General features: G+C 43.2%; 1 protein-coding gene across 1 annotated transcript in view; it reads left to right on the top strand.

Annotated features, from left to right (window-relative positions):
* Window positions 1-12,422, top strand: part of CREBBP (CREB binding protein) — a 128,376-nt gene that overhangs the window by 92,687 nt on the left and 23,267 nt on the right. Inside the window, exon 23 of the mRNA XM_056866166.1 lies at window positions 7,410-7,477. Coding sequence (XP_056722144.1) covers window positions 7,410-7,477 — 68 coding nt within the window. The remainder of the gene's footprint in view (window positions 1-7,409; window positions 7,478-12,422) is intronic.

The raw sequence follows: 12,422 nt of genomic DNA, 5'->3' as shown, positions 1-12,422 counted from the left end.
GAGAAGCCATGGCTAAGTGGTAGAGCATCTTCTTTACTTTGCAAAATGTCTCCGGTTCAATTCCCAGCTTTTCTAGTAAAACAGAGAGCTGATGTGGGCAAGTTCCCTAGAGAGAGGTAACCAAGGTCAGGTGCATCTTTGTCTGTTCATAAGAAGCATGGAAGGGGCTGCTTCTGGATATGCAGTTCACCTTCAAGCCTAGGAGGTCATTCCAGGAGTGGGGAAGGCCGGGCAAAAGGCATTTCCTGAAAGGCAGGACTTCCCCTTCTTGCCCAGTGTTCTTCTTCCCCAGATCAATGGGGCTGGCTTTCTGAGGAGAGGACCCAAGCAAGGGTCTGAACAGCCGCTGCCATCGCCTGGGCCCTCTGGGCTCATGCCGCCCGCCAAGGCAACAAGCACTCTTCTAACGCTGCAGGGAGCAGAAAACGCCCGCCTCCTTCATGCTTCAGCCAGGCCTTGTACGCAGGAGACCCTCAGTGGGAGTTGCATTCTCTCTTCTCCCCGGCCCCCAGCCCACTCCTCACCACCCACATAAAGCCAGACTTGGGAGGTGAGGCGTACTGCTCATGTGGCTGGAGGAGGAGTGGGTGGGGTGTCCCAAGTGGCTGCTGACCACAGAAGCGGAGCTCAGCACCCAAAGGGAGGCATGGCCAGAGTAGCTTGACTGAGTGTTACCAAGGAGAGACGGGGGGGGGGGGGCAGGAATCCAGACGAAGAGTCCTTTTGTGGGAGAAAGTTCTGTTGGCCACGGACCAGATGGTGGTGCTGCTTCATCCAGGCTTCCTCCTGTCACTCCTTCAGCAGCACGATTGTTGGCAGCTTTCCTTTAGTCTAAGAAAGGAAAGGAACAAAAGTTGAAATCGCCAGATCTGTTGAAACCAAGGAAGAAGAAGAAACAACAGGAAGAACCAACTGTCTCAATACCAGCTGCCCATACCAATTATGTCATGGCTCCTAATGGGGGGGGGGGCAAGTGTTTGTTTCGTGGTTCAGGGGATCCTGGGCTTCTTAAGGATCCTGCATCGTAACTGCTGTGGAGGTACCGTCAGCAGCCATTCTGAGATCCGTTCTTCCTGTCTGTAGATGGAGGCACTTCATAGACAGGACAGGACCTTTTCCATTGTGGCCCCTGTCTTGTCTATGGGGCGCCTGCTGCAAAGGGCTTTCCCCTTTGTAGTTTGTTTGGTACTAAACCTGATACTTTTTTAGGCACCAGGTAGAAACTGGGTTCTTCTCCCTTGTATTGATCCTCTCTTTCTCCTCAATTGCTGCTTCTCTTCTGGTGCTTAAAAACAGTTTTCTGCTATTTTTAGCTTTTTCCTGTGTTTTTATTTGATGCTGCTTTTATGAAGAGTTTCTGGTGTTCTGCTGCTGTTAAAAAGTTTTTTTTAAGCTAGCTTTGGATCTTATTGTTGTTTTTACCATGATGTGGGCTTCCTTAGATGTTCTAGTGAAAAGAGCTGTGTGCAAATGTATTGGATAATTCCAACAGAGAGTCTCCATCTGGGAGTTGTGCTTGACAGAGAATTAGTTTCCCTCGGACAGAAGGTAAAAAAGCAGATCCACCCAACACTAGTCAGTGATCAGGCTCCTCACCACAAGTTGTTGGTCCCTTTTTACATTCCAGGCCTTGTCCAACATTCTTCCTGACCTTTCAAGACCAAATTTCCTGATGGCAAAATGCCCTTGGGGCCTGGTAGGCTCACCAGGACATGTATACTTGAGCCACACCCAAATCCAAGGTGGATAGAATCATAGTAATAACAAGAGTGAAGATTGGGGAGGGGGGAGAGAAATACATTGCAGGGAGGCTATCTCTTGGGGGTCTCCGTATCAGCTAGAGGCTTCACACAGCGTACCTTTTCTTTATTTTATTTTATTTATAATTTTTAATTATTTTTATAATAAAACATAAACAAAAAAAACAAAAAATAATAATACATTAATAAAGAAAACAAAAACAGAAAAATACATGTTCAGCGCACCATACAGTACATGTTCAGCATACTAATACAATATTCAGTTCTCTAAATTCCATCGTGCCCTGAATCCAAATCCCACCCCCCCACCACAGTGCCCTTCACCATTGGACTTCCGATGGAGTGTTATGACATTACCAAATAAAATATCTATTATTATATCATATTTAAAATCTTATTATACTATAATTCGTTAACTATACTTTTAAAATCTGTTTTTGCCACTTTGTCCCAATATGCGGTAGCCTTTAACCATGTAAATTTAAATTCCTCCATATCTTTACCGTGTAAAGAAGCTGTAATTTTGGCCATCCGCATATACATCCATAATTTTTCTCTCCACTCTTTAATTGAAGGTTTATTTGTTTGCTTCCATTTTTTTGCAATTATAATTCTTGCTGCTGCAAAACTATATTGGCATATGACTCTGTCACCTTTATCTAAATCTTTTTTTGAAATACCCAATAAACAAAAGGCGGGATCTCTCTTAATTACTGATTTAATCAAATTATTAGTTTCATTCAAAACTAATCTCCAAAACCTCCTTATTTTTTTACAAAACCACCAAACATGCATAAATGTACCTATTTCCCTACCACATTTCCAACATAAAGCTTCATCTTCTTTCTTCATTTTACTTAACAATACTGGGGTTATACGCCATCTATAAAACATTTTGTACAAGTTCTCTCTTATTTCATTTGAAATGGAAAACTTAAATTCCTTTTTCCATAAATTCTCCCATATTTCCAAATCTATATTATAACCTAAATCTCTCATCCATTTCAACATCACCGGCTTAATCCTTTCCTGTTCTAAATTTATTTCTATAAGTAATTTATATACCCTCCCTATCAATCCTTTATTGCCCTTTGAAAGTATAATCTCAAATTCTGATTTAGTTTGATTAAAATCCAACTTATTATCTTTGTTAAAAACATCTCTTAATTTATAATACATGAACCAATCTTTAATCTGAAGTTCTTCTTTTAATTTCAATACCCATATACCATCTTTATATTCTATCATTTCTCTATAATTATTACCGTCCAAATGTAAATGTATACCCCTTCTCAAAAATGCTTCTACAGGATTAATCCAGCCGGGAGTTTTGCTCTCAAAAACATCCTTGTATTTATTCCATATTTTTAATAGATTTTTCCTAATAATATGAGAGTTAAATTCTTTATTTACTTTCTCTTTTTCATACCACAAGTAAGCATGCCACCCAAATCTCAATTTAAATCCTTCTAATTCTAATAATTTCTGGTTCTCTAAGAGAATCCAGTGTTTGATCCAGGTGAAACATGCTGCTTGGTAGTACAATTTCAAATCTGGTAGACCAAATCCTCCCGTTTCCTTCAGTTCAATTAGATTATTATGTGCAATCCTGTGTCTTTCTTTACCCCAGAGTAATCTCATAATATCTTTTTTCCAAACATCAAATGTCTGTACACCCTTAACTATTGGGAGGTTTTGAAACAAGAAAAGCATTTTAGGTAATATTGTCATTTTAACTACCGAAATTCTTCCCCACAATGATAGTGGCAATTTTCCCCAACTTATCAAGTCCTTTTTTATCTGTTGCCATTGGTTCACATAATTATCTTGAAATAAATTAAGGTTATTATTTGATATCCATATACCTAAATATTTAACTTTATTTTCAATATTAAACCCCATCTTTTTTATTAATATTTGTTGTTGTGAAAGAGTCATATTCTTAGTTAAAATCTTGGTTTTAGTTTTATTAATTTTAAAACCTGAAAGCTTTCCATAAACCTCCAAAATTTTATTCCATCTGTCAATTTGTTCAATCGGGTCAGTCAAAAAACAGACTAAATCATCCGCATATGCTTTAAGTTTATAATGATTTTTACCTATACGTACACCAACTACATCATCATTTATTCTAAAATTATACAGTAAGAGTTCTAATACTAAAATAAACAGTAAAGGGGAAAGAGGACATCCCTCTCTCGTTCCCCTTTGTATTTCAATATTTGGTGATAATGACCCATTTATAATCAAGTTGGCAGTTTGTTGTGTATATATTCCTTTTATAGCTGTTTTAAAATTCACACCAAAATCCATAAAATCTAATATCTTAAACATAAACTGCCAATTGACGTTATCAAAAGCTTTTTCAGCATCCAAAAATATCAAAGCTATTGGTGTTGTTCTGCATATTCTAAAAGATCAATTACCACCCTCACGTTCTGACTCATCAACCTTCCAGGTAAAAAACCAGCTTGATCTTCATGTATTACTTGATTTAATACTCTTTTTAATCTAGTGGCTAATATTGCTACAAATAATTTATAATCAGCATTTAACAATGAGATTGGCCTAAAATTTTTAACTTCCAATATATCAGAATTTACCTTTGGTATTAATGTTATATTTGCTTGTTTCCAAGTTTGAGGAATAGTTCCTTCTTTCAGTGCTAAGTTCATTACTTCTAATAAATAAGGAGTTAACTGATCTTTAAATGTTTTGTAATAAGATACATTAAATCCATCTGGGCCGGGAGATTTGTTTAATTTACTTTTTTTTATTGCTTCTTCCAACTCCTCTTTAGTTATTAAAGAGTCCAAAAAATCTTTGTTTTCCTGTGTTATTTTTCCCCAGTCCCCTTTAACAAGATACTTATCCATTTCTAGCTCTGAAACAGCATTTTTCCTATACAAATTTGTATAAAATTCTACAATTGTTTCTAAAATCTCTTTTTTTCTTATAATCTTGCCATTCTTTTTAATTTGAGTAATTGGTATTTTCTTTTCCTTCTGTTTAAGTTGCCAAGCTAACATTTTACCCGGCTTATTTGCATGTTCAAAAAATCTTGGTTTGTTATACATAAGTTTACTTTCAATTTCTTCCGCGATTAAAAATTCATATTGTTGTTGCCAATTTCTAATCTTAAGCTGCTGTTCCTGCTTAGCTGCTTTATCTTGCAACCTACTTAAATATCTTTCACCTTGTCTTATTTCATCTAGTATATGTTTTCTCTTTTTCTCCCTTTCCCTATGCCACCTTGTATTTTGTTGGATTAACAATCCTCTAAATACTGCCTTACCAGCATCCCAGACTATATCTTCACGGGTACCCTTATCCATATTTTCTTTAAAATAATTCTGTATATCCATCTTCAATTTAATGACTATTTTAGTATTTTTTAAAAGAAAATCATTAATTCTCCAGGGTTTGTATCCTCTGTCTCCCATTTGGATTTTAACTGAAACCGCATTATGGTCAGACAGAACCCTAGGTAAAATCTCTGAGTCTTCTGATTTCTCTATTAGGCCCTTCGATAGCCACAACATATCTATCCTGGAATATGTAAGGTGTCTTTGGGGGAAAAAAGTATATCCTTTCTTATTACCATGTGCCAATCTCCAGACATCAAACATATTCCATTGATCAGTAAGAACATCAAAGACCCCTGGCAATTTTCCTTCATTAGTTGCTTTCTTCTTTTTTCCAGATCTGTCTATCTTAGGTACATTAACACCATTAAAATCGCCCATCCATATCATTTTTTCTGTGGCCTATTCAGCTAATAATATTGCTAGTTTATCATAAAAAACTTTTTGGTTTATATTAGGCGCATATATTCCCACAAGCATTAACTTCTGAAAGCCACATGTTATTTCAACTAACAAAACTCTTCCCTCTGTATCTTGGAAAACTACTTTTGGTTCCAATGAAATAGGTATATACATAGCTATTCCATTAATTTTTCTACTATTATTACATGCCGTGAAAAGTGTACCCAACCTTGAATGCTCCAACCTAAATATATCCTTTGGGAGTATATGAGTTTCCTGTAAACAAATAATATTAGCATTACTTTTATGTAGCTGGTGAAATATTTTCCTCCTTTCATTAGGAGAGTTCAATCCGTTGATGTTCCAAGATAAAACCTGTAACATATCAAAAATCAGTTAGATCCGATACTCTTCCATACATAACATAAACAACCATTTTTCTTATTGCCCCCCTTCCCCCCATTCTTTAGTCTTCAGCTTCATCAATTGGAGAGTCCTCTGGAGAATCTGTTGGCAAATCTCCCCCTCCAGATGCTTCAGATGCCTTTTCTTCTTCCGTAGATTCTCTGATTGGAACTTGCTTAGTTGGTTTAGTAGGTTTCGCCAATTCTGCATCATATCTTAAAAACTGCTCAGCCTTGTCCACTTCTGTATACTTGAACCTTTTTGTTTTAAAAGTGAAGGAGATGCCCTGAGGGTATTCCCATCGATATTGGATTCCATTGAACCTTAAACATTGAACAATCTCCATAAAATCTTTCCTTTTCCTCAGCAATCTTGCCGGTATTTCCTTCATCAATCTCAAAGGCTCACCTTCTACTTTTAGGGGTCACCGCTTCCCAAACCTGTTTCACTCAGCTTGCTCTAGCATGTGAAACACCACGTAAAATTTATCACAGTGAAGCACCTCAAGGGATCGCTGAGCGTACCAGGCTGTTGGCTTTGGATGCCAGCAGTAGACCTTTGTCACATAAGCAATCCACAAAGTGAAAAGATTTGGTAAAAAGTACATGGGCAGAGAAGTGAGTCTGGTGGTGAACCCTGGGTGCTTTCCATCTTCTTGCCAGAACAGTCCAAGGAGGGTTAGGGTTAGAGGAGGCAGAAAGGTAAGTGTCATCCTTGGACACCCGGATGGCCCAGGCACCCTCCGTTCTCAGGCCTCTTGACTTTCCCACCTCTTCTTCCAGGGCACCAGTTCTGCACTTGCATCTCTTCCATCTGGCAGCTTGAAGGCTAAAAATCAAGTGTCGATGCCCTTGGCTTGTCAAGTAATCTTCACTCTTTTAGCCCCTGCTGTTTAGAAAAGCCTGAACATTTGGGATCTCTACCTGCAAAAATGCCCCCCCCCCAGGGGCCACGGAAAGCCGTTCCCAAAGAAGCCGGATTTTTCGGAAACGGCAAATTTGGCTTTGCCAACCTCCCGGATTTTGCAGACTCAGTAAACCCGAACCAGAAATGAACCGAAATGGCATTTTTCCAGTATTTTTACGGTTCGGTTTTTACCGAATTGCACAGCCCTAGTGAGCATCTATCCTTCTCTGCCCAGACAACTCTGCCTGGCCAAGTGGACCCTTTACCTGAGCTCTCACACCAAGTCCCTTAAGCACGACAAGTTGATGCTCTTGAGTGAACTGCCCAAGTGCCACAGATGGAAGTCACCCTGCTCAGGGGTCATGTGGGCTGTAGGGCTGTAAGTGGGAGGGAGAGAGCCGGATGTAGCCTGAACCGTTGGCTGTGTAAAAGGGAGACTGAGGCACAGTCAGTGAGGAGCCAACCCTGTCATCTGGGGGAGTTGCATGTTGCTTGTATTAAGTTGTATAGCCTGTTCAAATTACTGATAGTGCTCAAGCAAATTCATGTGTGCTAACTTTTGTGTTTTTAGCTTTGTTTGTGACAACTGCTTGAAGAAAACGGGGCGAACACGCAAAGATAACAAATTCAGTGCCAAGAGTAAGTTTTCAGCCTCTTTCTTCATTCATCAACATCCTGCTAAAATACCTTCCAAGTATATCAGATTTCCTCTTTTCCGCTAACCCTCTGTTTAGACCAGAAAAATTATATGGACGTGTTCATGGAGGAAAGGGGTATTCATGGCTACTAGTTAAAATGGATACTAGTCATGATGCATACCTGTTCTCTCCAGGATCAGAGGAGCATGCCTATTATCTTAGGTGCTGTGAAACACCAGCAGGATGGTGCTGCTGCGGTCGTCTTGTTTGGGGGCTTCCTAGAGGCACCTGGTTGGCCACTGTGTGAACTGACTGCTGGACTTGATGGGCCTGGGTCTGATCCAGCAGGGCTTTTCTTATGTTCTTATATTGGGTGGGGATTACATTGGTTCTTCCTGTGTTATTTGGGGGGTGCATTTAAACTCCATCACAAATGGCGGAAACTCTATCACGAATGGCGTTCCTTCCAAGCAAACGGCGCACTTCGTACCCAGCCAGGTGGGATTTGAGCTGGCCGGGGGTCTCCTCCACAGGAGGGATCTTGGGGGTGGGGTGGGTACTGAGGGCATTAGCTCAGTGGGCAGTGGTGGGGAGAGAGCAAATGCTGAGTTAGGGGTTTGAAATGAAAATGGCTGAAAAATAGTGTGAAATTTTGATCCAGTGGCAACTTTTCTAGATTTGCTAAACTTAGTTGTGAGGAAAATAGTTACAGAATTGGACCAAATTTATTGGCAGTGACAAGAACAGACTTTACAGAGTTATGGAACCCTTTGAATTCTCAAATATTAAAAATAATTCCTCAACCTGTGAAGGTGAGCACAAATTGGATTGGGTTGTTTTAGGACACACATGGCTTAGGCAGATGGGCTAGTAACTTTAATGAAGTTGCTTAGAAGGAAGAAGACTGGAAGAAACCAGTCCTTTCCATGGTACAGAGCATGAGTTTATTTCCACAAGGTATGGAAATGGCTTCTAGCTTAGACTGTTTTAGTAAAAAAAAAAAATCCATGGTCTCTCATTGGCTGTTAGCCAGGGTAGCTAAATGACCCCTCCACATTCCAAGTCAGGATGCCTCGGAGTAGCAGCTGGGGTGGGGGGAGCCTCTGCTGAGAAGCTTCCCTGACTAGACCGGCTGCTGTCGAAGCCAAGCCCTGACTGACACGGGCTCTCTGATGAGTTCCAGTAGGGCTGTTCTTGTGTTCCTGGCGAGCATTTTGGCTTGCCACGATTTCTTGTACTCATCTGCATGGCTTCTATGCAGTCCCACATTGGGCCTGCGCAGGCCAGCCACGGATAAGATTTGTCAGCTTCTAGCAAAATCGAAAGTGAGAGTGCTCCCCCTCCCCTCGGGGCATGTAGCCTTCCTGCCCAATGGTCACATAACGCAGGGGGAGGAAGCACTCTCCCCTCCAGTTCTCTTTCTGCCGTCACGGAGAGAGAACGTGTCTTTAGCTTCTCTTCATTATGGAGTCTATGAAGGCTCCTCTCTTCAAGAAGTAACTAAATCTGATTGTCACAAAAAGTGCTAGATCACTCAGAGGGCATTGAAGACTCAGACTGATCGCCTTTACATGGAGTCCACAGCAAGGTTACCTTGAAAGCTTCCACCTTGAAGAAAATTCCCTGTCGGGAAACTCGGCAAGACATCAGAGGTACGTCTGGGTGAGACAAATCCTCCCTTCGGCCTTCTAAGCGGTGAAAACCCTCATTAAACCGGCCAAGTTTTCTTGCCCCCGTCACTCGGAACATGGAGTTGCCTCGGCGCCGACACCGCCTCGGTACCGATCTGCATCTGTCATCCATCGTCGTCGATGTCTCTTGGCGCCAAATGACGACGTCCACGGAGCTTGAGGATACGTCTCATGATTCCCTGGTTAACCCCTCTGCCTGTTCAGAGCGGGTCCCAGGATGAGCAACAGCTCCGCACTCAATTCCTTTTGCAGCCGCATAAGGGTGTTGCTATTCCGACTCCAAACAAGCCTCTTCCAAATGTCGAAGTCGGCACGGAGTCTAGGTATGGGGCTGTCTCCATTACGCCCGGGGCTGTTCACACTCTCGGTACCGAACAATTTCTCGGCACCGATCGGGACCCCTCCGCCTGTCGCGTCTGGTCATCAACGCCGTTCATCCCTTGGAAGTTGCTCCACATATCGGAGCCGATCTGTTTCTCGGTGCCTACGTTCTCGGCGCCTAAGCTCTCGACGCCTAAGCTCTCGACGCCTATGTTCTCGGCGCCTAAGCAATCGGCGCCTACGCTCTCGGCGCCTATGTTCTCACTAATCCAGTTTGTCACTTGTCGACCTCTTACTCTGGGTCCAGGCAGCGTAGAGCGACCCATCATAGCAGCTCGTCCTCTACACGATCCCACAGTCATCAAACTCGGTCGCCTTGCTGCCTCTGACATAGGCACTGCAATGACTCTTGCCATCACCCTTGGCATTGGCATTGCCAGTGACACCGCGATGACTCTCGGCGCCGAGAGCCTTCTCGGAACTGTGCGTTGCCAAGGCAAGACTCCCCCTGGAGACTCTCCCAACCAAGGTCTCCTTCTACATTAAAGGATATGGTCCATTCTGAGTCCGATGCGACGGCTACTCAGGTCTCTGACTCAGAATTCCGCACCTCGCAACCCTCACCTGGGGACATTGCGGAGGATACTAAATCACATCCCCCAGAGATTATATGTAGAATTGATCCGTCTGGCTAAGGTTCTAAAATATATTCCCTCCCTGACGTCTCGGATGACAACCATCATGGGTATATTGCATTCCTCAGAGGCAGGTCCGGTGGCCCTTCCAATGGTTTCAAACATTTGGAGGTCGTCAGTTCTAATCGGACCAAGCCAATTTTTGGCTCCCTCTTCACAAGAAAAGTTGAGAAACTTTACAAGATCCGCCGTGAGGACGGTGATTTTCCGTACCAGTAGCTTGTCCCAAATTCTATGGTGGTCGAAGCCCTGTCGGGCAAATATGGATCGTGTTCACATTCCTTGCCCCTAAACCGGGAGGGACGCAGACTGGATGCTTTACCCAGGAAAGTTTATACTTCCAGTGCCATTGGTCTTCACATTCCTATTTCATGGCAATCATGGCCAGATACTAATATGCCCTCTGGGATTTTTTGGGATGAAATTTGGGAATTTCATCCCAAATTAGTATCCTACCAGAGGATCAACGCCCATCAGTATTAAACTGCTCGGAGCATAAACATGACCCTTGACAGACAGCAGTTTATTGCGGCGCATCACGTTGCGGACCCTTCCAGCAAGGTCATGGCCTCGTCCATAGTCCTTCAGAGGCATGCATGACTTAACCAGTCCACCCTTCCGTATGACACTCGGTCGTGTATCTATGACCTTGCCCTTGAGGGCACCTCCGTCGCGTCCTTTGAGGACACCTCGCTCTTCAGCAATTAAACGACCCCTTGGAGTTTTTGGGCATACCTAGACCCAGGAAGGGTCCTAGCCCATCTCTCAACCGCCCTACAAACCTAAGCAGGTGTGGCTAGACATTCAAGTGTGTTTCACAGACCGGTTGTCTGGTTGTTACAGTATATGATGTCCATCACTGATGATAATTAAGTTCTCAAAATGATAAAGCATGGATGCTTTATTGAGCTCGAGACGCAGCTTCCCTACCTCTTTCCACTTGCACTACGTCGCCGGCTCCCGCCCAACTCCTACAGGAGGTTCAGGAACTTCTGGGGAAAGGGGCCATCCGGGAGGTCCCCTCTGAGGATTGGGACTACGGGAACTATTCCTGTTTCTACCTTGTTGACAAAAAGAGGGGGAGCGCCCCTCTCTAGACCTGGGGAATTGACGATGCTGTCAGGATCCACAAATTCATATGTTGCTCATATGTTAAATACCCAAGGTCCTGCCACTCCCAGATGAGCAGATGTGGTTTGCCGTTGGGCTTGCGTGATGCATATTGCACATTGCAATCCACAAAGACTGTGGACACTGTTGTGTTTTCTCTGCAAGGGCAAGCACTATGGATATGCAGTTCGCCCTTGGTCGTGCTATGGCACCTCGCACCTTCATGAAGTGCTTATCTGTGGGAGTTACACACCTGGCCCTGCAGGGATGTGTCATTTCCCATACTTAGACGACTGGCCGATAGTCGGTTACTCAGAGCTTCCCTTTGCTAGTCAGGTGGAAGTTTTATTTTCCGTCCTAACCGACCTGGGTCTCCTGGTCAACTATAAAAGTCTCCATTGACCTCTTCTAAGGCCATAGGTTCATGGTACCCACCTGCACTTGGCCACAGCTAGAGCTTACCTTCTAATACAGGGAATACGCTCTATTTGAAAGTTAGTTAACCTGTTCTAGAAAAGGTTCCAAACGACCTCTGAAATTCACTACTTGAGACTCTTGGCTTTCTCCACTGCAGTTGTTGCCTTTGCTCGTTTGCGGATGCTCCCCTTGCGAACTCGGTTTTCTGACAGCATTCCAGCTGAACATTGACCCTCAATACAAAACGCTGTCTATCCCTACATCGGTTATTGCCTCCTTGGACTGGTGGTCCTCTTGGCTGGTTTTGCCTTTCAAACACCTGTTCCACAAGCTCATTTGTTCCTGACTCCTCCTTATCAGGATGGGGAGCTCATTGTACGGCTCTTAAGGCCCATGGTGTATGGCCTGCTCAAGAGTCTACCCTGCACATTAACTTTCTTGAGCTACATTCTATTAGGCTTGCTCTCTGTTCTTTTGCAGGGGTCCTCGAGGATCGACGTGTCCAGGTCACAACGGACAGCACCGCCCAGCACAAACAGGGCGGCACAAGGTCCATTTGCTGTGCACAGAAGCCACTGCAGTCTGGGCCTGGCCATAACACATGGCTCCACTGTCACTGCCATTCACATCGCAGGCACGAGTAACGTTCTCGTAAACTTTGTAAGTTATCATCCTGATGATTGTCACAAACTCACTGTAGACTCACGTTGTC

This window comes from Euleptes europaea, chromosome 21 (genome assembly GCF_029931775.1).
Source record: "Euleptes europaea isolate rEulEur1 chromosome 21, rEulEur1.hap1, whole genome shotgun sequence".
NCBI classification, from domain to species: domain Eukaryota; kingdom Metazoa; phylum Chordata; class Lepidosauria; order Squamata; family Sphaerodactylidae; genus Euleptes; species Euleptes europaea.
This window is presented reverse-complemented; position numbering and strand designations above follow the sequence as displayed.